The 24548-nt window shown below is 40.3% G+C and overlaps 4 protein-coding genes across 6 annotated transcripts; 3 read left to right on the top strand and 1 right to left on the bottom strand.

Moving 5' to 3' along the window:
• Positions 1–1386: 1386 nt before the first annotated feature.
• LOC104448705 (signal peptide peptidase-like 1) lies at positions 1387–4714 on the top strand. Its single transcript, XM_010062594.3, has 4 exons — positions 1387–1516; positions 2276–3217; positions 3964–4164; positions 4441–4714. Exons 2-4 carry the CDS (start codon positions 2420–2422, stop codon positions 4555–4557), a joined length of 1116 nt encoding a protein of 371 aa, XP_010060896.1. The 5' UTR covers positions 1387–1516; positions 2276–2419; the 3' UTR covers positions 4558–4714.
• Positions 4715–7896: 3182 nt separating this feature from the next.
• LOC104448689 lies at positions 7897–13570 on the top strand. Of its 3 annotated transcripts, XM_010062576.3 has the most exons (11): positions 7898–8322; positions 8697–8774; positions 9022–9129; positions 9337–10025; positions 10666–10754; positions 10866–10969; positions 11055–11154; positions 11508–11583; positions 11684–11798; positions 11878–12409; positions 12831–13570. In XM_010062576.3, exons 1-11 carry the CDS (start codon positions 8025–8027, stop codon positions 13321–13323), a joined length of 2682 nt encoding a protein of 893 aa, XP_010060878.1. In that variant the 5' UTR covers positions 7898–8024; the 3' UTR covers positions 13324–13570. The 3 variants fall into 3 exon arrangements, with proteins under 3 accessions (XP_010060869.1, XP_010060878.1, XP_010060885.1); XM_010062567.3 differs by having other exon boundaries at positions 7897–8322; positions 9022–10025; XM_010062583.3 differs by having other exon boundaries at positions 7912–8322; positions 8686–8774; positions 9022–10025.
• Positions 13571–14447: 877 nt separating this feature from the next.
• Positions 14448–16049, bottom strand: LOC104448679 (60S ribosomal protein L36-2). The gene is made up of 4 exons (XM_010062554.3): positions 15948–16049; positions 15392–15496; positions 14874–15073; positions 14448–14748 (listed from the first exon to the last, which is right to left on the bottom strand). Exons 2-4 carry the CDS (start codon positions 15491–15493, stop codon positions 14718–14720), a joined length of 333 nt encoding a protein of 110 aa, XP_010060856.1. The 5' UTR covers positions 15494–15496; positions 15948–16049; the 3' UTR covers positions 14448–14717.
• Positions 16050–19259: 3210 nt separating this feature from the next.
• On the top strand, positions 19260–23812 carry LOC104448671. Its single transcript, XM_010062542.3, has 5 exons — positions 19260–20904; positions 21557–21615; positions 21869–21997; positions 22308–22443; positions 23204–23812. The coding sequence occupies exons 1-5, from the start codon at positions 20200–20202 to the stop codon at positions 23537–23539; spliced, it is 1365 nt and encodes a 454-aa protein (XP_010060844.2). The 5' UTR covers positions 19260–20199; the 3' UTR covers positions 23540–23812.
• The last annotated feature ends 736 nt before the right edge of the window (positions 23813–24548 follow it).

Here is a 24548-nt window from a genome sequence, read left to right as displayed (position 1 = left end):
AATTATTTATTTTTCTTTTTTCTTTTTACTGTGGCCAGCGAGGGCCACGATGCCCTCATAGCCATGGTTGCTAGATCTCGAACTTGCAGCTGCCATGGCCACTTGAGCTTTGGGTTTGTGGCCACCTGGCGAGGCAAGGGTGGCAACCATGGATAATCATTCAAGGTTGCAAGGAATTTGGACTTGTGATAGATAGGGGTGACAATAGCGGAGGGCGGGTACGGAATTCCATCCTCTTCCTCCCTTTGTGCCCGGCACGGGTCATATTTGTGTTACTCATCCCCAATTCTAGCAGGTATGCAAATTTCTTAGTCCCCCATTCTTCCCATCCACGATAACTTCTAGCTTAAAAGTTTTAGATAAAATTCTTCGACAAGCATAATTTAACTTTTGCAATAATTAGTGAAAAATTTGCAAGTTCTAAAAATCATTTATGATAAAAGAAAAACATGAATTTGAAATTCTTAGATCTAAAACTTACATAATTCTCTCTGTTGTATGACGTGGAACTTTTCCCACCAACAAGCATAAATAGCCTAATGCATTTATATTGCGACTTCTCTATTAATCGGTGTGTGAAATTAGAGGGATATATATATATATATGTATATGTATATGTATATGTATATATTTGTATATTTAAGTCAAAATCACAATTTGTCTCACCTTATACTTTCTAAAACTGCCCTTGCTGTGTAATACCATTTGGTGAGTTTTTTGTCTCAATTTTTACTTTCCAATATTGCTCTTACTAGGTATGGTATGAGCTACCCACCACTTTCTTTTTATGCAAATATAACCACATTTTCTTCTCATTTTTCACAAGTGTCAATATGATTAAGGAATATTACATAAGTTTTTAACCTATATCTTTTTTACACAAAGGTTTCGTTTTATTTCTAGGATGATTTCACTAAATCAACGTAACAAATCCAATTTACAACATCATCTTATAAGGAATCACACATGCGTGGCGCATGCATGAGAACTATGGATTTTGCTAACATAACAATTTTTAGATTATCGTTAGAATAACAGTACATTGTGAGTCATAAATTCTTGAAAAAGTGAATTTTACAGAGATTTCTATTTTATTTATTTATTTCGTGATAAAAAAATATATCATTATTATCATACTAAATCAAGGACAGTCACAGGCACATTTCTATTTCACCTTGGGCCATGAGAGGAAAGACAGCCTCTACAAAATTTCCTCGCTAGGAAATCATTCTCCAAAGCATAATTGGGCCGGGCCGACAATTGTTGAACGGGCCCAACTGCTTCCTCGTCCAGTCCCCTCAATGGCGTTGGACAAGGGGGCGCGCTGGCATCAAAACGTAAAAGTTCCGGGCCGAAATTCGGAAACTCTTCAAAAAGCGAGGGCCGGAGTGAAAATGACGCGTTACGTAGTCTTCTTTTTCCCGGAAGCGCTTCTCCGATAACGGAGCCCCCTTGATCGGACAGACTCGGAGCAGAGAAGTGTTTTCTTTTTCCCTGAAACTCTCCAAAGTCCAAGGTTAGTCAATGGACCGTAACCCTAGTCCTGCCTCTCCAAAATCTTCTCAAGTTCGCATCTTTCTTAGCTGTAATCGTAGAAACATCGATTCCTGATGTCTGTACATGAGCGGAGGATGGTGTACACCCAGTGTCGAAGCCCTAGGAGCTCGACCTCGGCTTGCCATTTTGAGTGCGGCGCTTCGCTTTTTTGGTTTTTGTTTTTGTTTTTGCGGGTAGATTCGTCGTGGAGGAGGAATCGAGCTGAAATCTTGATTGTAGCTTGCTGGGAGCTGAGGGACTGAGCTGGTGGATGGCGGAAGTGTTCTTATTTTCTTGAATTAGACTGTGGGCGGTTCCTGATTCTGCCTCCATGGCTGAATAGATGGAGCATGTTCGGATGAAATCAAATATGCGAACGATATGGTTGAGTGAAATCGTCGTTATTCTTTTTGATAGTTTCGGCATTTTCGATTTTGCTCTTTGATTACAAGGGAAAGATGAAAAGATGGTGTTTTGCGCTCTTGGCTAAGCTATGCATGATCTTTCTGTCCAAGCACACCGCTTTACTGTGCTCCTTGGAAAGTTGCGTTCTTTTTTCCTTTAGGAAGCATATCAAAGTAACTGTTCTTGTCTTGCTTAATTCAATGGGAGAAGACAGACAATTCTATTTTTTGCCCATACTGAATTAAACAACAGTTCATAGGCTGGCATGTATATTTGGATCTTTGCAGGTTGGTATCTTGGTGTCTTACGTCTTTTTTTGTCTCTTTTCCTGCAGGTTGCATAGATTTCTCCTTATAACCGTTAGTGGGGGAAATGATGCAGCTTTGGTAGCAAGCCTAGCACAATCACTTCTTTTTGGACGCTGTTTTGGAGCATGTTTAATAGATCTGAGGTACAAGTCTAGTAATTTCCTTTGCTGATGGAGTCATTGTGGAAGCTATTGTATCTGTTGGAACCAGCCCCAGTTACGCTCATTTTAACAGCGATAGCTGTAACATTTGGAGCTGCTTTTCGAGCCTTAAATTATGGGAAAGAAATGGAGCGCAATCGCGATTTATTGGAAGCGTCGATTACTTTGGACAGGTCCCAGGCGCTCATGATTCCAATCATGAGCTCTTGCAGCTTGCTTCTGATGTTCTACCTGTTCTCTTCTGTATCCCAACTGCTCACTGCCTTTACTGCTGTAGCATCTGTCTCATCCCTTTTCTTCTGTCTTTCTCCCTACGTGACCTATGTGAAGTCCCAATTTGGCTTGGCTGACCCGTTCATGTCACGGTGCTGTTCAAAGTCGATTACAAGAATCCAGGGGCTTTTGTTATTGGTATGCATCAGTACTGTTGTTGCTTGGCTTATTTCGGGGCACTGGATTTTGAACAATTTGCTGGGCATTTCTATTTGTATTGCATTTGTGAGCCATGTGCGACTACCAAATATCAAGATTTGTGCCATGCTCCTTGTTTGTCTATTTGTGTACGACATTTTCTGGGTCTTTTACTCTGAGAGATTCTTTGGAGCAAATGTCATGGTATCTGTGGCCACACAACAAGCTTCAAATCCTGTTCATACAGTCGCCAACAGTTTAAGCCTTCCTGGGCTACAATTGATTACAAAGAAATTGGAGTTGCCTGTGAAGATTATGTTCCCCCGGAACTTGCTGGGTGGAGTAGTCCCTGGAGGAAGTTCTGCAGACTATATGATGCTAGGTCTTGGGGACATGGTACGGCATTTTCCCATTTCGTTTATTTTTTATGATTGCTCCATGTCATTCAGATCTGAGGTTTTAGATATTACGAAATTTCAGTCGCTTGCTGTTTGCCTGTTTCTGATTGTCTTCTTAGAGTTTTTAATGGATTGAAAGTGCTTGTTTGGCAATATTTCTTGGCAACATGGATGGATCTGAATGTTATTATCTGTTGCAATTTGTTTATCCATCGGATAAATAAAAGGTGTGAGGACCAGATTTACAGTTTTGATATTAGCATTTTTCCTCAGGTATTCACGTTAAGAGAGTTCTCCATTATGAGGGATTGAGACTTCTGGTTGTCATTCAGTTTTTCATAACATATTTTTGCAGTGTCTTGGGATTGATTTGCAGCACCACCAGTGTTTTTTCTCACGGATTTTGGTTTAGTATCTCTACGTTGTTCTGACCCTTCATTAATTTCTAGTTTTTTTTATCTTTTGGCAAAATTCATATCAGGTTCGTGTTAGGCTCCATTACTTTGTAATTGTATCGCGAGCATGTTCTTGCAGAGCCATGTCACTTCCTCAGCCCCTTTTTATTTTAGGCTAACACTTCTTCAGCCTGTTAGGTGCTTCTGTAGTGCAGCCTTTATAATGTCTTTTTTATTTTTTTCCCTGTTCTACAGTACCTTCAAACTTAAATATTGTTTGTTGAAGTTTAACCAAAATTTTAGTCTGAGGTTTACCTCTGAGAGTCTCTTTTAATGCTTTGCTTTACAGGCTATTCCTGCGATGCTTTTGGCACTAGTTCTCTGTTTTGATTATCGGAAAAGCAGGGATATAGTCAATTTATTGGAACTGCACTCTTCTAAGGAAAACAAGTACATATGGTATGCCCTTCCTGGATATGCCATTGGACTCATAGCTGCCTTAGCAGCTGGAGTTTTGACCCATTCACCTCAGCCTGCCCTCCTCTATTTGGTACGCCTTTTGATCTTATCTCATGAAAAAATTTGCTATGAATATTTGTGGACAGTCACTTTTTGTCCTATTGTTTCTATGCATCCTGTTCTTATTGTTGGTCTGAGCCATGATACTTAATTTGGCATTATGACTGCTAAATAATTTTGATTTGAATGAGGATCGACAGATAGGCATACCAGATGTCTTGTAAGAGCTGAGATAGTTAGATAGTTATGGAAAAACGTGAATCCGAGTGCTACCGAACTCATTGAAACGATCTTTGGTTAACTTCAGGTGCCTTCCACACTTGGGCCGGTCATTCTCATTTCTTGGTCAAGGAAAGAGTTAGCAGAATTGTGGGAAGGTCCTACACCAAGCATGAGTGATAAAGGGCGCTCAGAAGAGGTGTGAGTTGCCGAAGTTGTAAAGTTATTTGAAAGGTTAATCACTATGCTTATCAGTTATCGTAAGCTAAAACATCAATCTGAGTTAATGACTTCTTTCCGCCAAAGTGTTACTTATCAATTTTTTTTGTAGAAAATGATAGGAGATAACATCCATTAGTTGACTGTGGATTTCTAACAATGCACAACTGACAAATGATATTCAGAATACAGCTAAATTACGAAATGTTCTGACAGACGGATAGTTCATCTTTCTATGATTTTCCACGAAAAACAGTACTTTCATCTTATGACCATAGTTTTCATTGAAACATAATAACCACTCCTCACCACTGATGCATGATTCTATGACCAAATTATTTCATGAAACACATTTTCTAATACCTAACATCTGATCTGTTTTTGCATGTAACCCAATGTTCATGTATAAACATTTGGGAAGCTGGTAGCAGCCCGATGCACCTTCATAAAGCTGTAATTTCCTTTGATCTAATTAGCATTGGGATTGTGCTAGTTTTTAAAAAAGGCAATCATAATCAATTCAACATATTGCATATCTCTTTATGGGAAATGCTAGTAGGGTGCATTTATTTCGCAAAAAATGGATTGGTTTGGAAAATATTTTCATGCTTGTATTGCTTACAAATATGAATGAATAGAAAATATTTTCATCATCCACGAAAGTAATTAGATATAAATTATTATCGACAATAAAAATGTTTTTTGTTGATTAATCATTTTAAATGATACAAGTGATACACTTTTAGGAAAATGTTTGTCAAGTTGTTCATTTTTTGCAAAACATATAAAGCCTTGACGATAAGGATTTCCTCATGCTATTAACATTGGAAAGACCCTTTGTGCAATTCCTGATATGTGAGGAGAATTATATTGCTACAATATTAGAAGATCAAACAAATTAATACTGAAAAATTAATTTGCAGTCGCGCATGATGGTCAAGATTTAATGTGACTTCATTATTTTGACGATTGATTAATAATTCATCTTGAATCCTGCTAAAATCCGATTTTGTTTGCACTTGGTGGTTTACTTTTGGAGATATCTTGGTGATCGACAAACGATAATCTACAATCCCTTTATCTCAACTATCTTCAAGTAGAGATTCATCTACAATCCCTTTCTCTCCATCATCATCAAGTAGAGATTCATTATCTTTGATACCTTACTAACTAGTCCGAGGCCAAATGAAACCTCAATGACTTTCTCAACTGTTTGAGCTTATGCGAGGAACGAGCCTAGCTGAAGGAGTAATTAGTAATTCTCGGTGATCATGCTCACTCGAGGATTCATCGAAAGATGCAATTGTGGATGCAACTACTCGATGATATAAAACTAGTGCAGTCCGTCGCAAGAGTTAATATCCTTGATCGATTTTTTTCTTTTTCCATGCTGAACTTAGGCCAATGATTCATTGCCCTTGGAACTCGGATTCCTTTTGTGCCGGGTCATAATTTGCACTTGAGGTGATCATTGGATGGATTAAGATCGAGTTTTTGATTTGGGTTTAATGTGGAGTTTAGGCCAATCAAAGGAAGGCTGCGTTTGGGAACCACAAGCTCTTTGGGGTCCAAAGCCCATTTGCTCAAATATTGGGTGTTTGGGAACACCCAATGAAACTTACCTTGAAGGAATGCTGGCATTCCAAAGACTGAAAGCCCAAGGCATCCTAGGGGCTACCTTGGGCTTTCGGCATTTCGAGAATGGCCAGGCACTGTTCATCTTTTTCTTTGTTAGAAAGGCCGATGAGGTGTTGTGATGGGTCGGCGACGGGCAAGAGAGGTCGGCGTGGTCATGGCACCCCGGCGATTGTCGCGACCGTTGCTGCGACCCGGATCGGGTCGCGGCAAGGTGGCGGAGGTTGCTTGGGTCACGGCATGCGACCTCCGCCACCTCGTCGCGACCTAGATCCGGGGTTCTAGGTCGTGATGGTCACACTTGCCACGACTTCCGGCGACCCAAGACGTTGCCGCCACCGGATCTAGTTTGCGGAGGTCGCCTAGGTCGCAGCGTGCGACCTCCTCCACCTCACCGCGGCCGCCTAGGTCGCAACGGTCATAAAGGTCGCTTGGGTCGCGACGAGCTGTTGCCGTGACCTTCGGCGACCCATGACCTTGCCGCGACCCAAGACCTCATCACGGAGGTGGTTGGAGGTCGCCTGGGTCATGGCGTGCGACCTCCTCCACTTCGTCGGACTGCTTGCTTCTTGCTAGTGACTACTTATTCTGGCCGACCAACTTTTTTTTTTTTAATAACAAAAGGCTTTGCAAATATAATTTTCTCAATCACCATTTTACTCAAAGATACTTACAATGGACTTTTACAATAAAATTTATCAAACACAATTTGCATTTTGGAAAACAACTTTAACTCAAAGACCTTTGCATTTTCCCAAAAACTTTCCCCAAAAGTCTTCCCAAACGCACTTGAAATGTGATTTGAGCTTAATTGGGAATAATTATCCAAAGAGTTCTAATATTAATTCAATCATAAATCTTTTAATGATTTATAAATGTAGTTATTCCGATCAATTTTGATAATAAAAAAATAATTTAAAAAATTACAAAAAATCTAGATTTTTTTTTTTTTTTACAAAATTGTAAAAAATATTTACATTAGTCTTGGTCATGTCATGTAGGATGACTGACATTTTCATTAACAATTTTCTACAAAAAAATAGTTGAAAGAACTATATTGACAAATCGTCACAATATTTAGAATTTGACCAAATTGAAAAATTTATGAGCAAATTGATATTTATGACTTTTTTCAGTAATTGTCCTGGTCTAATCGAGATGGAGTAAGCTCTTATAACTACATGTCACTATCCAAATTGGTTTTCGGGCTCCTGAAGGCTCATAGGGCCTTTGAGTTATCAAATGCGTGATCTGAGTATTTAGGCAAGGTGTTATTAGCCGACCAAGGTTAACAGGGTTAACTAGTATTTTGCATTTTAATAACGCCGTAAAACTAAAATCTAACGGAGACTACCACTAATACTATAGCTCCGCCATTAAAGGCTTGCGAGCTTTTTCGAAAAGGACATTTTGGAGCCCCCAAAAGAGAGCTTTCGAAACGGGCTTCGAAGTACAAAGGCCCAGATTGCCCTCAGATTCCGACGTGGAAATTGGTTGGGGAAGAAGAAAGGGAAAAGGTTAGGTACCCGTTTGAAATTCCGGTGGTCGGAAATCGGAAAAGGCGCCGTCCGCACGGGTCATAAAAAAAGATCCGAGGCAGTCGACGAGCAAATAGTGGAAAAAAAGAAAAAAAAAAAAAGAGAGAGAGAGAGATTAGTGGATGAGCAGACAAAATCCATCAACCGCTGAGAGCTAGAGAGAGAAAGTGGAAGCGCTTCCGGAGTGGCGGAGATAAAAACACACCAGTCCCTCTCTCTCTCTCTTTCTATTTTTCTGGTATACGTCCGTTCTACAAACGACGAGCTAAAACCCTCGAACATGCCTTCCGCGACCGCGGCGACGTCGTCCGGCACGGGCTCCCCGCAGCTCCGATTCGCCCTGCGCTGCCGCGGCGGCGGCGGTTGCTCCCGGGAGCTGTCCCGGTCGATCCTCGTGAGGACGCGGGCGAGGAGGCTCGACCGCCGGTTCCCCCGCCTCTGCGTCGGCCGGAGCGAGGCCTCCCGGGACCTGGGGTCTTGGACCGGTTCGGACAACGGCGCGGACGCTCTGGCCGGCTGGTCCGGCTCCGACGACGCCCGGGGGCCTTTGGATTCGCAACGGAAGAGATGGCTTGGAGGTAAGTTGGAGGAAATTTTGATGTGTTGTACGCTTGCTCTGAGTACGATGTCTCGTGGAATTGAAAATCGTCGGTAAATGACGAGAAGGGGAGAAATGAGGTCCGTACTTCTGATGACGGTATTGCTGTTCTCGTAAGAGTGATTTGATCGAGTAGTTGGGACCTAGTTGAAGTGTCTTTCGCGGTGATGATGATTGCTGGGGTATGTGCTGGGGCTTGCATCCTGGAATATACTGAACCATCAATTAGTAGTCACGACGATTTTGGCTCGTTGTGAACTGTTCTCGGCTTTTTTCTCTATTTCTTTCGTTTCTGCAGTCACTGATTGCAGTTTCTTCTGTGCTAATAACACTTTTGAAGTAGTTTGCTTTCAGGGATTGTTGGAGCAGGAGTTGTTCTTGCTGCTGGAATCACATTTGCAGCAATATATGCGGGGAAGAGAAGCACTTTGAGTGAGTTTCAATTTCTCTTGTGAAAATACTGATTCAGGACTGAGTTTGAAAATAGTGTTGGGATTGCTGAAAGTTCTTTGTTAGGCCTAAGGATATGTTCTCTGTCCCTGTCCCTGTCCCTCTTCGAATCTGTCTCCCTCAGGGTTGCTCTGTTAGTTCATCTCATTCAATTGCAGCTGCCAATGCAATTGGAATGCAGGTTATTGATTTGCCTCCATCATGATGTGTTCAATCTTGGTGAAAACAGGACCTAAACCAGAGATGGCGCCCTTGACCACACAGCAGGAAGCACTGTTGGCCCCGGATGATCAGCACGTGGAGCTTGAATCCAACAAAAAAGAGGTCAATCTGAGCGGTGAGTCGGGTGTGAGTGATGATTCTCTTTCCATCCAAGAACATAATGACTCTGCATGCGGAAATAAAAAGCAAGATGATACTGATGGCGGGATCCAAACTGGTACTTACACTGGTAGTGAAAATGCTAATAGTTCTTCCAAGGAAGATGATCTGCAAGATGATTCTCCCATTAGTGACAACTCAATTGCTCCTGAAATAAGTTTAGGTGCTGGTGCACTCCTAGAAGATGATACTGTGGCTGCTCCAGCCGATATAGAGGCACGAGGTAGCCTCAATGACGTTGCACCAGAATCCGCATCTGGACAGAAAGGGGACCTGATTAATGATAATCCAAGCGGGGAAAGTCTCGCAAATTTCACTGCTGATTACAAGGGGGATGAGTCATTGAAAACTAGTAGTTCAAGTGTTCTATATGAATCGACTAAGCTTTATCACACCCAAAGTGAGTCTACAGAGCTGAGTGATTCATTTGGTGCACACGTAGACACTATTTTAGAACCAAAGGCTGTGCCCAACAATGAGCTGCAGAAGTTAGTTCCAGTATCTGCTGAAGAAAATCATGATGCAGACAAAATACCTCAGGTGTCGGTTGAGGGGATAAATTCAGCACTGAAGGAGCATGACTTGAATGAACATGGTTCATCTGTAACTGAATCTGGGGCATCTTCAGATTATGCATTTGTTGTTGGACAAGAAAAAGATGGGCAAGGGGCAACAGATGAAAGCAGAACAGATTTTGCAATATCAAATTCAGGAAACACCTTTTCCTATGCTGGTATACCTGCTCCATCCTTTGTTTCTGAAGCTCTACGAGTGAGTCCTGGGAAGATTTTGGTTCCTTCCACGGTTGATCAAGTTCAAGGACAGGCTTTGGCTGCATTACAAGCATTGAAGGTACTTCAGTGCACTCTTTGTTAGCTCTAGTGATTGAGTTTGAAATTGATGATGATGGTGAGTCATTGCGTTGTGAGCTAATTTATTAACTCCGAGGTGTACTATTCTGTTTAAGTGTGCGCACGATTTTTTTCCTCTTTTTATTTATTTATTATTATTAAATTGGGTAGGGGGGTGTTAGAATCAGTATGAAGCAAGGAAAGGAAGTTCTCCATGCTCGTTCACTTAGATATGGTCAATTAGGAAGGGCAACTTTTCTGTTGGGGCAGTTAAAAAAGTGATAAGAGTAACTTTGTTTGAGTTCTTTTGTGTTTTAACCATGTGTTCATCTTTTACATTTGAAATTTTGAGTGCAATGATAATCTGGTATTACTTTTATAGCTGCATTCAAATAAATTATTTAAAGAGATCCGTTCTTCCAGAGAACTTTAGTAGTGGAAAAGATATCTCCTTCTTTCATATGATTTCTACAGCTTTTTTTTTAAAAAAAAAAATTCACTGTTCTTCTGTCAATTCTTCTCCAGAAACCTTTTTTATTTGACCTCTAATATTGATGTGATAGTCTATCTTCCTTTCTTATAATGAGACAATATCGTGCCCTGCAAGCAATCTAATCTGAGTGCTCCACCACTTCATTCAGGTTATTGAAGTTGATGTCCAAGCGGGGGATATTTGTACACGTCGTGAATATGCTAGATGGTTGGTGTCAGCAAGTAGTGCTCTTTCAAGGTGTAGAGATCACATTTTCATGATCTGTTAAATAGAAAACTTCAACTGTCGATTTTCATTGCTAATTTAGATGACTAAACTTCTGCTTAAATGACCTCTGCCTCTCTGTAGAGATACGATTTCCAAAGTTTATCCTGCCATGTACATAGAAAATGTCACTGAGCTTGCATTTGATGATATAACACCCGAAGACCCTGATTTTGTTTCCATTCAAGGTGAGAAATGGTCTTTCCTGGCTGCAACTTCAGCATGAAGGTTCTTCTATGTTAACTCCTTTCTTTGATTGCTCTGAAATATCAGGTTTGGCAGAAGCTGGGCTTATCTCAAGTAAGCTTTCAAGACGAGATATGATGTCATCTCCAAATGAAACTGAGGACCCTCTCTATTTCTTTCCTGAAAGGTGAGTAAAAACTGTGATTCCTTTCCAATTGTATCTTTTGTCGGCTATGTGGAAAATTCTTTATGGTCAACGCAGCGTAGTGAAAAATCTTCATACTGTTACCCTAGAGAATGCTGGCATGCTTCTTGAGATTTTAGTCTCTATTTCATTAGACCATAGTGGTTGCAGTGAAGTCGTTCAACCTCAATACATAAACTTGATAAAGCTGCTTTAGGAGATTAACTGGAATAGATACAAGAAGCATATTGTGATGTTTGTAATCTGTTTAATGACTTCCCTTTGTGATGCTTTTCTTTTCTTTTCTGTGCAGCATACTTTCTCACTGCTCATCTTCTTTCTTGTACATTTAACAGCCCATTATCGCGTCAAGATCTAGTCAGTTGGAAGATGGTCCTGGAGAAGAAACAGCTCCCCGAAGCCAACAGAGAGGTCTGCTCATATGAAGTTTTTGGTTTATACTTGGGTTTCTGGCCACTTACGTGACTTCACTAGCGACTTCTATATAAATTCATTCTCTTTACATAAACAGGGCCTGGGCCGTGTTTCTGGATTTATAGACATCGACAAGATTAACCCTGATGCATATCCTGCATTAGTAGCTGATTTGTCTGCTGGAGAACAGGGGATTATAGCCCTTGCATTTGGTGAGCCATATGACTTTGACCGCTCGCATGGAACCTTCATTTCAGCTTGGTAATGTATATGTTTTTTGTCTTGAGATAGGTTATACAAAATTGTTTCAGCCAGATAAGCCTGTTACAAAAGCCCAAGCAGCTATTGCTCTTGCGACTGGTGAAGCTGCAGACATAGTTAGTGAGGAGCTTGCACGCATTGAAGCAGAGACAATAGCAGAAAATGCTGTTGCTGCTCATAGTGCCTTAGTGGCGCAAGTTGAAACAGACATAAATGCAAGTTTTGAAAAGGTGCTCTCAGTAGAGAGAGAGAAAATTGATGCAGTGGAAAAGAAGGCTGAAGAAGCAAGGCTTGAATTGGAAAAATTACGGGCTAAGAGAGAGGAAGATAGTATTGTCCTGATGAAAGAACGTGCTGCCGTGGAATCAGAGATGGTAGTTCTCTCTAGGTTGAGGAAAGAAATGGAAGAACAACTGGAAAGTCTGATGAGTAACAAGATAGAAGTATCATATGAGAAGGAAAAGATTGAGAAACTTAGGTTGGAAGCAGAAAAAGAAAACCAGGAAATTGCTCGCCTACAGTATGAGCTGGAGGTTGAGCGGAAAGCATTGGCAATGGCTAGGTAAGTACAGCATGATGTAACTAAGTAATCGACCGTGGTAAATTACCTTTTTCAATTTAGATGGTTCCCTGGTGTCAAACATCTACGTGTGTGGTTTTGTAAACCGTCCTTGCCAGTCCATTGACTCTTCTAGACTTGCATGCATCATCTTTCCAATTAATTTGTGTGGCTTTCTGGAAAAGATCCAATTCCCAGTTCATTTATTATGCTTGAGGAGATGAGGTACTTCCACGTGATGATGAACTGCGCACTGCAGCCACTACTGTTTCGTGCTGAAAGTGATGATCACACAATTGCCTTCTTTGAATTTGTATTTGGACAGTTCAGTCTCTTCATTTAAAGATGATTGAACTCAAGTTTGCATCTCATGTGTTGTTTAGCAATCATGGTACTTATGGAACTTCAAAATTTTGTTACTCAGGACATGGGCTGAAGATGAGGCAAAGAGAGCAAGAGAACATGCGAAAGCTCTGGAGGAGGCTAGGGATCGTTGGGAGAGACAAGGTATCAAGGTAGTCGTTGACAGTGACCTGCAAGAAGAGACTTCTGCTGGTCTCACATGGATCAATGCTGGAAAGGAGGTGTCAGTTGATGAAACTGTAAGTAGAGCTGAAACTCTGGTGGATAAGCTCAAGGATATGGCGGCAAAAGTTGGGGAGAAATCCAGAGACCTGATTAATAAGATTGTCCAGATAATACTTGTATTCATATCAAACCTGAAGAGATGGTCTTCTAATGCCATGGAGAGAACTGGAGAACTTAGATGTGTTGCTGTTACAAAAGCTAGGATATCAGCCGAAGAGTTGCAGCAAAGCATCACGAACGTGAGCCTTGACCTCAAGGAGGGGGCAAAGAGACTTGCTGGAGACTGTAAGGAAGGGGTCGAGAAACTCACCCAAAAATTCAAGACATGAGGGCACAGCGTTTTCCCGTAAGTCTCTCCATTTTTCCTATGAGGTAATTAACTATGGCGGCCTCGAAAAAAGCAAAAGTCACCATTATGGAATTAGGGAACTGGTTGCAGATGACCTCAATAATCCAGGATCCATGTTTTTGATCTCCCACTTATTTGACCTGTTTTGTGGGAGTATATCTTGTGTAGAATAATTCATGTTCAATAAAAGTTGACTTCGGATCATGTTCATGATCTGGCTTGGCTTCTACTGTGCTTTGGTGTACTTGTTCAAAACTTCAAATGTCTCAAGTCATGACTGCGGATCTGCCATCGACTCAGTGATGATGAGTGTACTGCTACTATAATTAATTTGTCAGTGTTGGTATTTGGTAATGCTAAGAATAATCCCTCATCAGATTTCTATGACCAAAAGAAGCTCTGATGACAGAGTCTGAAGAAGCAGGGTGTGGCTTAGAATGTTTTACTTCACGAATGATGTTATGTCGATGTATGGGCATCATCACATTTTCACTTGGCTCCACGCAGCAAACCCCTCCTGTCACAAAGCAAAGTAGTATATGGCCGGTCCAAGCTTGTGAGATGCTGGAATAACATTGTCACTAAAATCCACCGCGAAGAACAGCCGAAGTGCATAATGGAATTCACCAGATTTTCTGTCAAAACACACGCTCAATAATGGGAGTGTAATTCGAAGCATGAATGCCGTGGAAACCGAACTCTGCAAACTCTCACGTCCTCTAACAAGCCCACCACTAAACAATCAATTGAAGCTTGATCCATTGAGCAACCCCCATGTCTACAGTATCCATCATACGTTGGTGCCAACACTGCCAGGCTTAGGGAACAATGCATTTGATTTATGAGTAGAGCTCATCAAATTGAACGTGTACAGTATGACTTCAATAAAGATGGTATTGACACCACAATTTGCTTTTCTCTGACTGATTAGCTTAGAATGAATCTTCCATAGAGATCCATAAGATAGTAAAGCGCACAAAAGTACCCCAGGCTAAAACCAGGGTTTACCATTGAATAGAAATGACAAAAGGCGTCCAGCTGCTGAAATAAGCAAATGAACTAAACCTTTGCACCTACTTAGTCGTCTATGGAGCTAAACCGTTGGCAAACGAGATATATTTGGAAAATGACATTAACACCGTCCTCATGGTAACCTCTAATAGAAAAACTTAACCACGATGACATCACACATGAGAATCAGAATATCAGGCATCGAGCCAAAAGAACACTGCCGTCATTTTTAACTGTCTTACAACAAGAAAGAAATTTCTCTGAGCTTCCGTCTTGAACTAACATAAGAACACTAAGCAAAGAAATGTAATCAGCTTCTACATGTGAAACAAAATCTCCGCAGCAGTTTTCAGCAATGAATTCTCACTTCTTTTTCTCACCGCCTCCAGTAGACCTGCAAAGGCAAAAACAATGATTATCGGGAGTGAACAGAAGGAATCTCCACTTTGGGCAGTCGAGCTAAATAAAAGAACACAACTTTCACTGTCCAAAAGAAATACTTAAGTCCTCGAGTATTACCTCATCTTTCTGAGAACACTGGACATCTCCTCACGCTTCTTCTTTGCCCTCTTGTGGGTGCCCAGCTTTCTCTTAGCTACCTTCAAAGCTCGCTTGTCCTTTCCAACTTTCAAAAGCTCAGTGATTCTCTTCTCATACGGTGCAAATCCAGCAACTTCCCTGATCAAGCTCCTCACGAAGTGGACTCTCTTGCTTGATTTCTGCACATTCGTCACATGTAAAAAAGATCATACGTCAATGGTACTGACAATTTTCTTCCTTTCTTATTGTGACATTCACGAGCACATCTCTTTCCTCCAACACATCTAAAGTATGCACGCTCGAGATCAACTTTACAAAAATTATAACTCTACCACAGAATTTTTCACAGAACTTCTAGATAAACACCTTTAATTCCCAACATCCACCCCATTTTAATCACAACAATAGCTCAGGAACATTTATCCCATACATTCAATCGGTTGAAAAAGAATTTGCCAATCCATACTTAAAACATCAATTGCATTGCACAGACTTACTCCTTTGCGATCAGAAGGACGTGGCGCCAATTCCTTCTTGGTCACAATGTGACCCTTATTCAACCCAACGAAAAGGCCGGTGCTTGGCTGCTTCGGAGCCATTTCCTGCTTCAACCAATCCAACAAATTGGACTTCAGTGCATCGCAATGCAATCTATCAGAGACACATCGGAATAACCAGGACAAAGACAGGAACTTGTAACCCAGAAACTAAGGCGTCACCCATTCACTCGCTCACTCATTCCGAGCCGAACAGCACAATAACAAGGAATTACGCGCTTACAAAGGTCCCGAAAATTCAAACAAACACGCAGATAACAGTAGCAAGGGAATCGCCGAACCACATGCAAAATCAAACGTCAGCTTCGACACTACAGTCACAGCGCACGACTTCAAGCCAAAGGCGCATGAGTACACGGACTAGGCGATCTCAGACTCGGTAACTCGAGCTGTCGAGATGAATTCAGTCGAAGACACAGCGAATCCCAAAACGGGCACGATCCGACCCGATTACATGCAAGCATTTTCAGCTACTTTTCTGCCGGAGCACACGTACCTTTCGGACGCGACGACGACTACGACGACGACGATCGGAGGCGGGGAAGGCGACGAGCTAGGGTTTTGCTTCTGCGTTCTGTGCCTATTTATAACCGGTAGCTCGTGCGGCGGAAATAAAACGAATTGCGGGGGTAATTTGGTAAACGAACCGACTCTATCGCTACGACGCCGTTCTGCAGTTTCCAGCTCTCGGGCCCCCGGCCCATTCCCAGGAGTCAGCATTATTAGGTTCAAATTCTGAAAGTGGATTTTGATTCTTTTCATCTACTCTTTTTCAAGAATATTCTTACAATGACTATATGCTGCATCGGATTTTGAACTTTTTCTTTTTTTTTCTAACATATATATTAAAAAAAAAAAACGTGATTACACGTTCATCCAACTAATTTGTAATTCATATCTGGTATTTATTATAATTTTTTTTATTATCTCTTATAATTTAATTTCCTTTAAATTTGTATTTGGAAGTGTAATAAATACCGCGAGTAATTGTAATGCTTTTTGCTTAGGCGAGTTGAAGATGACTGTTTCAATTTTGCCAAATTTAAATGAAAGAATGAATTCTTGCTGCATGCTCACTTGTTAGAGAGACATACTAACCCAATTAACAATCAATTTTCTTTACTTTGCTAGTTTAATGTATCACTTTCTATGTGCGATTCTCTTTATACTTTACAAGCACAACCGTGCCAATGGAAATGATCAACGAATGTCACTTTTTATTTTATTTTTTTTAAATGTATTTTTTCTAAGTCAAGTCCTCTAAGAATTTGGAAATGTTATCAAAAAAAGTCACAAATATGTTGCATTTTTGCCAATTTAGTCTTAAATTTTTCAATTTTGCCAATTAAATCCTATGTCTTTTTATGTTTTGCTAGTTAAGTCCATCTAGTAAAAATTGGCTGAAATTGCTTACATGAATGCTAGACCAATCTATGTGGCATGGCCAAAGCTGATATAGACAACTTAAAAAATATTTTAATATTTTTTGGTTGATTGATTGATTTATTTATTTATTTATTCATTCCTTTTCTCCTCTTTTTTTCCCCCTTCTTTACTTTGCTAACCAACGTCAGGCCTTGTCAATGGTCGATGGAGATCGCCGACCTTGGGTGAGGGCCACTCTCTTTGGCCTCAGCCCTCAAGCAAGAGATGCTTGGGTGTGGGTTGGTGATTTCTGGTCAAAATTGGTTAAATAAACTCATTTGACAAAACATGGAAAAATTATGACTCAATTGACAAAACTAATAAATTTATGACTAAACTAATAAAAGTATAAAAAATTTAGAATATTTTGGACAATTTTCTCTGGATAAATGACTTTATTCATCATATTTTTCAAATAAAACTAGAGTGTATATGGTGCTATCATCATTACATTTGTAGTCCAACTTAAATTAAATGATTTTTTTTTTAATTTTGGGTCGTAAGACCATTGAAAATAGAGATAACGCATATTAACAAACTTTGAAATGTGAATGATGACACATTTCGGAAAAGTCATCTACTTCAATTGAAAAAATTTAAGTTTCCAAGGCACAATTGATGAGACTTAACAAGTGTCTTAGGGCAATCTGTAATATTTTTCAACAATAAATTTATAGCTATCAACTGTTGTCCTAAATTAAAGACCAAAAAAAAAAAAAAATGTCGTCCTAAGTAACGGTAGGATTTTACCTTCTTCTACCTAGTAGGAACACTCTCATTTACTATGGATCTCAAAATAAATTTTGCACACCTAACATTTTTCATCTTATGATAGGAAACTGGCCTTTCGAATCAATTTATCCAGAAAGAAATTATTATGGACCATTAAATATGGCCAAGTACAATCAAACATGCCAAATAACTGCTGCAGCCATTTACTACCAGATTCTCTGGCACTTCATCAATTCGCTTTGTTATCTTATCGACATGAATTCCATTGTGTTGTCAATTAATAACGGCTAGTACTAGCAAATTCTCGAACCCTAAATACAGCCAACTTTCATTTTAATATCGATTTCAAAGGGTCTTCTCGATTCCAAAATCACGTTATTTTCTCCAAGCAAGCGTGAAAAAGTTCTTTTCTTCCTAAAGCAAGTACTTAGAATTTTTCACTAAAGTTTTGGACCTTCAGATTATAAAGCGAATTACCAACGGATGTCATTTTTATCACATGGGCCTAACGATCTGCAATTTTTATTTTTTTTGAGAAGTTTGAAGATTGTGTTAAAAATTTTACTACGCAAAAGTTTTGATTTTTTTTTTTTTTTGGGTGCATTTGAAAAAATCGTGCTAAATTTGTCACGCCGGTAAAAATTGTGTTTTTTGGGCTATTTGGCCCAAATCATAAGGGCCTACCACGTAAATATTAGTATTGGACTTGCATGTACGGGTCCTTGTTAATGAAATTTCAATTGACAACATGATTTACCGAGTGTTTTTTTTGAAGAGATAAGTGCATGAGAACGAGAAGTTTTAAAACCTATCACGAAAGTGTAATTAAATACTAAATTTAAAAAAAAAAATATAATCAAGTCTTAAAATTTGTCAAGAAAGTGCAATGAAGTTCTAAATTTTTTTAAAAACGTAATTAAGTCTTATAGCTTATTAAATTGATCAAATCAATTTATTTTATTGATTGCATTTTTTAAAATTTTAGAACTCGAATACATTTTTTTGATAAGTTTTATAATTTGATTGTAAATTTTAGGACATGATTTTTTTTAAAGTTTTAGTATTTAATTATGTTTTTATGGTAAATTTTAGGATTTTTACTACTTTATTGTTATGAAATACATTAATGAATATTCATTATATTTATCTTATCTAATATACTTATTATGGTACATTTGTATCATGCATTTTAAGTATATCTTTCCATCCAATACATGTATTATTCAATACATTGATATTAATGATAAGTACATTATTATTCTATTATAAATAGGAGCTTAGTTTTTGTCGTAGACATAACGGTGATATATTGAAAATAAAATCTTTCTACTCTCACTTTCTTTACTATTTTTGGTGTTACCTACTTTTTCTTCTCAATCTCTTTATTCTCTTTATTGTATATTTATAATGCAATATTTTATAATACTTATGTCATTTTAATTGTATTAGCGCCCGTGTCACTAAGGTCAGGTACCGCGGCAAGTGGGGCTTGCATGTGCGGAAACCGGCGAGAAGGAAAGTAACACACTACTAGTACGGCCTACTGGCAACTGCCGCGTCATCGCGCAAGGACAACTGTCGCCCAATCACATATCGACACGCCCCACCCACCAACCCGCCTTGGCCGCCGCCGTCCTCTGTTTCCTCGTCTCCTTCGTCAATCATCGGCCGCAGACCCTGCCGGTTTGACTTGCAGGTAGACAGCCATTCCCTTCCCCATCTTCCTCAGTCGATGACTCCCCAGTTCGGTTCGTGTTCCAACCGCCCATCCGGCCGTCACCACCTAAACCGCATATTCAATTCGGTCGCACCATGCCCCGTCCATCTGCATTGCATAAGACCGGGGAAACGACAATGAGGTCGAGAGCCCACGTTTCTGTCGTGTCTCGGGCTTCGGTCCTTGCCCACGAAGTCCTTCCCGGTCCTCTAGATCGCGCGGCGCTCCCCCTCGCTCCTCGTCAGTGAAGTTTTCTCTCGGACTGGCGATCTCCGGTTCTAGCTTCGCGGCTCGATTTCCGGATTAGGAGCTCCGATCGTCGGGGGCCACGCGGGACGTGGTCGGATCCGTGCTCCGACGCGTGGCCGAGCCGCGGAGTCTTCGTCTGCTTCGGGCTGTGCTCTGGTGAGTGGTGATTTCGGATTCCTGGAGATTCCTGTATCGGACTCTGGTGTCTGCAGCTTGTACAGTCTATCCCGGAGATTCTTGCTCGATTCCGATAGTGGGTTTTTCGCCAGCGAGTCTGAATTGAATCGGGAGGGAAGCTACTCGTGAATTCTCTATCTGAAGTTTCCCTCCAGCGATTTAACGTTGCCATTCGTCGTGCATCCTCTGACAGATTCGTCTACTGTGTGCACATTGAATCTTCTGTGCCCTGTCAAAGTACGTATCATCTTGTTATTGGATAAGCGGTCGCATAGTAATTGATTTGTCCCTTGGGTAATCTGGTTCCGGTTCTTGCGCAAGCTCCCAGAGTCTCTACTCTCGGATCCAAGCATGACCACTTCATCAGCAGGCTATGTTCTTTAATTCATTAGCGGTAGAGATTTCCATAATTTGTCCTGGTACGCTTGGGTTCTAGGCATAGGCATCCATGTCGTTGGTATGCGGCCTCCCTCTCCTCGAGTGTGTCTACTGTCTGGCGTGCGCTCGTTGGGCATGGAAGCGGTGTCTCCATACTGCAGGTCATGATAGCGAAACTTGGGGCCATGCCAGTGCTGGAGAATTCGAGCCTGTTCCTCGCATTTGCCGCTACATACTATCTGTTTATGAAGAAGATTTGCGGCACCCCCTTTGGGAACCCCAAGGAGGTTATGGAATAAACCCGGATTGGTTGATTCTGAGAAAAGATTATGCAGATACACAAGGACGGGCGCCTCCCTATATACTGTATGTTGATCACAATCATGCAGACATAGTTCTTGCCTTTAGGGGTTTAAACTTGGCCAAAGAGAGTGATTATGCAGTGCTCTTGGATAATAGACTGGGGAAAAGGAAGTTTGATGGTGGTTATGTTCATAATGGGTTACTAAAGGCAGCAGGATGGGTATTGGATGCAGAATGCGAGGTCTTGAAGGAATTGGTGGAGAAGTACCCTAATTACACACTGACTTTTGCTGGACATTCATTGGGTTCTGGTGTTGCAGCATTGTTGACGATGGTGGCTGTGAGAAATCTTGACAAGCTAGGTAATATCGAAAGGAAGCGAGTCAGATGCTATGCCATGGCACCTGCCCGGTGCATGTCCCTGAACTTGGCAGTCAGATATGCGGATGTCATCAACTCTGTCGTGCTCCAGGTAAGTTTGTAGTCCCTTTGTTGTTCATTGTTGTCGTTGATTGAAAGTGAGAACTCAAGTATCTCTCCGCATGGAGGCATGCCTGTTAAAGATTACTTGCTATGGGAACTTTGGTATGCATTGCTTGTTTCTCTTTACACACTGGTTGATCTAAAATCTTAAGTCACAACTGCTATTCTACAAAGTTCTGGGTGCTGTATTTGGCTGTGAGGAAACAGCCAGATTTCTTTTCGTTCTTTTTCTCCCTGTTGCAATCTTAAAGAGACAGCACTTGTGGGATCATCTCTTCTGGTGAGGTTGATATGGATTGTGAATTTGCCTGCTCTCTACTTCATGATTGTTGAATTCTGGTGAGATATGCCATCTTCCTTGTGCAATTTGCCTCAACAGAATCCTATTGCTTCTGCCACAGCTGTAAACAATAAAGAAGGTGTTGAGATGGTGAATTGCTATTTTCAAAAGCCCTTAACCAATTATTTATTAAAAAATACTGTAGTGGCATTGTCCAGGTGTACTGATTTTGAGATTAACTTGTTTGGGTAAGCATTTTGTCAGTAGCTAATTCATCATGGAGCTGCATTCTGCTAGTGTCTGCTATACTGCCACAAGTAAAGTTTTTATTCATCTGATGGAGATTTTTCCATTGAATCAGGATGATTTTTTACCACGAACAGCTACACCCTTGGAAGACATCTTCAAGTCACTTTTCTGGTAGGGGCTGCAGCAACATTTCTGAGTCGTGCTGTAACAAAATAAGAACTTTAGTTTTGTGGGGCAAATCAGAACTTCCCTTCCTTCTTATCATGAGAGTTTTAATTGCAAAACTGATGTGGTTAGCAAAGAATGTTAAACTGATAAAGATCGAAGATTATGGACATTAAATTCAATTTCTCTTTCTTTTCTGTTTTGTATTTTGGTCTCTCACTTGAAAATATTGATGGATCTTCTTTCTCTTGTTGGACAGTTTGCCGTGCCTCCTGTGCTTGAGGTGCATGAGGGATACCTGTATTCCAGAGGAAAAGATGCTGAAAGATCCCAGAAGACTTTATGCACCCGGTCGCCTCTATCATATAGTTGAGAGAAGGCCTTTCAAGTACGTTAAGTCGTCTAGAGAAGATATAGTGTGTGCAACCCATTTTTATACATTTTAAGTGCAAAGATGGATTATTCCTTTTGATTCTGTCAAGCATGTGCACATAAGTTGAATAACTTTTCTGGTATACTGAAGCATTGCCTTGCATGATTGTCCAAGTAATACTCTCTGACTTGGGGCAATACAGACGAATTTATGGTGATACACGGTCCTCATCATATGCAGCATCTCTAATAGAAATTTGGCTCCGTAGTGCACATACTATACAGTTTCAAGGAGGTAGGGAATTTATTAATTTCTGCTATGCCAGGATGGGACGATTTCCCCCAGTTGTAAGGACAGCAGTGCCTGTGGATGGGAGGTTTGAGCACATAGTTCTGTCTTGCAATGCGACTTCTGACCATGCCATCGTATGGATAGAGAGAGAGGCCCAGAGGGCTCTTGATGTAAGTTTCGATTCCTATCTTTACTGTGATTGTGAAGCCAAGTTTACTCCTTTTTCTCATTACTCATCTTAGTCACCTACCTTCTGGACGAGCAAAACTTTTTAGGAGTTATTTTTATGCAAGGTTGTAAATGGTTAACCAAAAATGTTAGGATTGTGGACTGACTGATACAACTTTTCAAGAAAGTAAAAGGCAAAGCCTGAGTTTCTAGGCCTATGAAATGTGGAAGAGATTCTGAGCTAAAGGTAGAGATCCAGAGATTTGCATGTGTGGCAGTCTCACCTCTACATACTGGAAAACTATGGCTCTTTTTGCTGTCCTCCCTTGTGTCCGGCCGTTTCTCAGTGAAGTTGCATTGACTAGCGACAAACCATGTTTTTTGTGCATTGACATGTATATATGCATCTGAGTTCAAACCAGAGCATACCACATTATTGAGTACCGTTTCTTGATAATGTTTGGAAGGTACCAGTCATGACATATTTCAAGGCATGGAACTGGCAGATGTAGGAAGCAAATATTACATGTATCTGTCACTTAATGATGTTTGTGTGTGCACCATGATGTCAAATTATTTGACTTGAGTCCTTAGAAAGCCAAGCTGGTGAAGCATCACTTTGTATTAGGCCAATCGATAATAAAATACAGTCCCATGGATGACTTTGGGGGTGGTTCCCTATTTAACTGCTTTGTCCGTACAATAAATTACCATCTGCTATCTTGAATTTTGATGAAAGCACCTGCCAATTTTCCCCTCCAGCTGATGTTTGAGAAAGATCATATCATGGAAATTCCAGTAAAGCAACGGATGGAGCGGCAGGAAACAATAGTCAAAGAACACACAGAGGAGTACAAGGCTGCTTTGAAGAGGGCAGTCACTTTGGATGTTCCACATGCTTATGCACCTTCTCAATATGGCACTTTCGATGAGCAGGAAGAAGGGCAAGATCCGTACAAATCCGACGGTGCCTCATCCGCTGGCTCATCCAAAAGGGAAAAAAAGAGTGAAAGCTGGGATGTACTGATTGAGCGGCTCTTCGACAAGGATGAATCAGGTCACAGGATTTTTAAGAAATCTCAACATCAAGAAGATTGATTGCGTAATTCGAGGGAAAATGCATACTTTTGAGTAAATGAGTCCTGTTAAATACTTCCATTGATTTATTTGTACTTCATTTTTGAATTATATTTTGTAAGAAATTGGTTTGGTGGACCACTCATCGAGTTGGTGAGCTTTGGTGCACGGTTAGAGGACAGTGCAGGCCGAAGAACACAGAAATTACTTGGTAAGATTTTAGAAAGCATGTACGAAACGGGATGAAGAGAGTGCAGAACAATAAATATAGAGTGATGGTGCTTGATCTCGACCTTTTCTTGGAGTCGAAGAGCGTTGGGTCATTCTGATCCATCGTCCAATCTTTTTTTTTTTTTTTTTTTTTCATTCCTTGTTTTCTGGATAAGCTGAGAAATCTCGATTCATTGTCCATCTTCTTCCAAGCTCCAGCTGCTCTGAGGTTGCGAAAAGTGAAGTAAAAGAAATTCAGTTGCAATTTCACGCTTGCGCAAGAAAAGAATAAAGAGAGAAGAATCATGGTGAGAGGCTTTGTTTTTACTGGTCTATGATTGCCGTATGAAGCATGCTTGCAGAAATTCTCAGGTGACAGAATCTAAGGAAGTTTTCATGGAGAAAGTTGTCTTGGAAACATAAGGCTACGTATAATCGTGTGTATGTGTATTTCGATCTTACTGTGCACAACTAAAATTGCATGATTAGGCAGTATGTCCCTAAATAAAAGAAGAAATATTAAATTTAGGTATCGTCCGATGAATCACGTGAAAAACACGGAGTCTAAGCTATAGAATTCAGTAATTATATATCACAGTTAGAAGTGTAAACATGCTGGACAAAAATTTGCTTAAATGGGATTAAGATGCTTGTTTCATAAAAAAACGTTGAATTTTGCATATATTTTCTTAAAAATATTTGCTTACGTCACTTATAAAATTAATAAATTAAAAATAATTTCACGGTTCATAATAACATTTAAATATAAATTGTTGTGGATATTTTGACTCGCGTTTTCTCTTTTTAAGTAACGGTTATA

The sequence above is a fragment of the Eucalyptus grandis genome, chromosome 1 (assembly GCF_016545825.1).
Source record: "Eucalyptus grandis isolate ANBG69807.140 chromosome 1, ASM1654582v1, whole genome shotgun sequence".
In the NCBI taxonomy this organism is placed as follows: Eukaryota; Viridiplantae; Streptophyta; class Magnoliopsida; order Myrtales; family Myrtaceae; genus Eucalyptus; species Eucalyptus grandis.
Note: the sequence above shows the minus strand (reverse complement) of the source record. Positions and strands in the feature narration are given on the sequence as shown.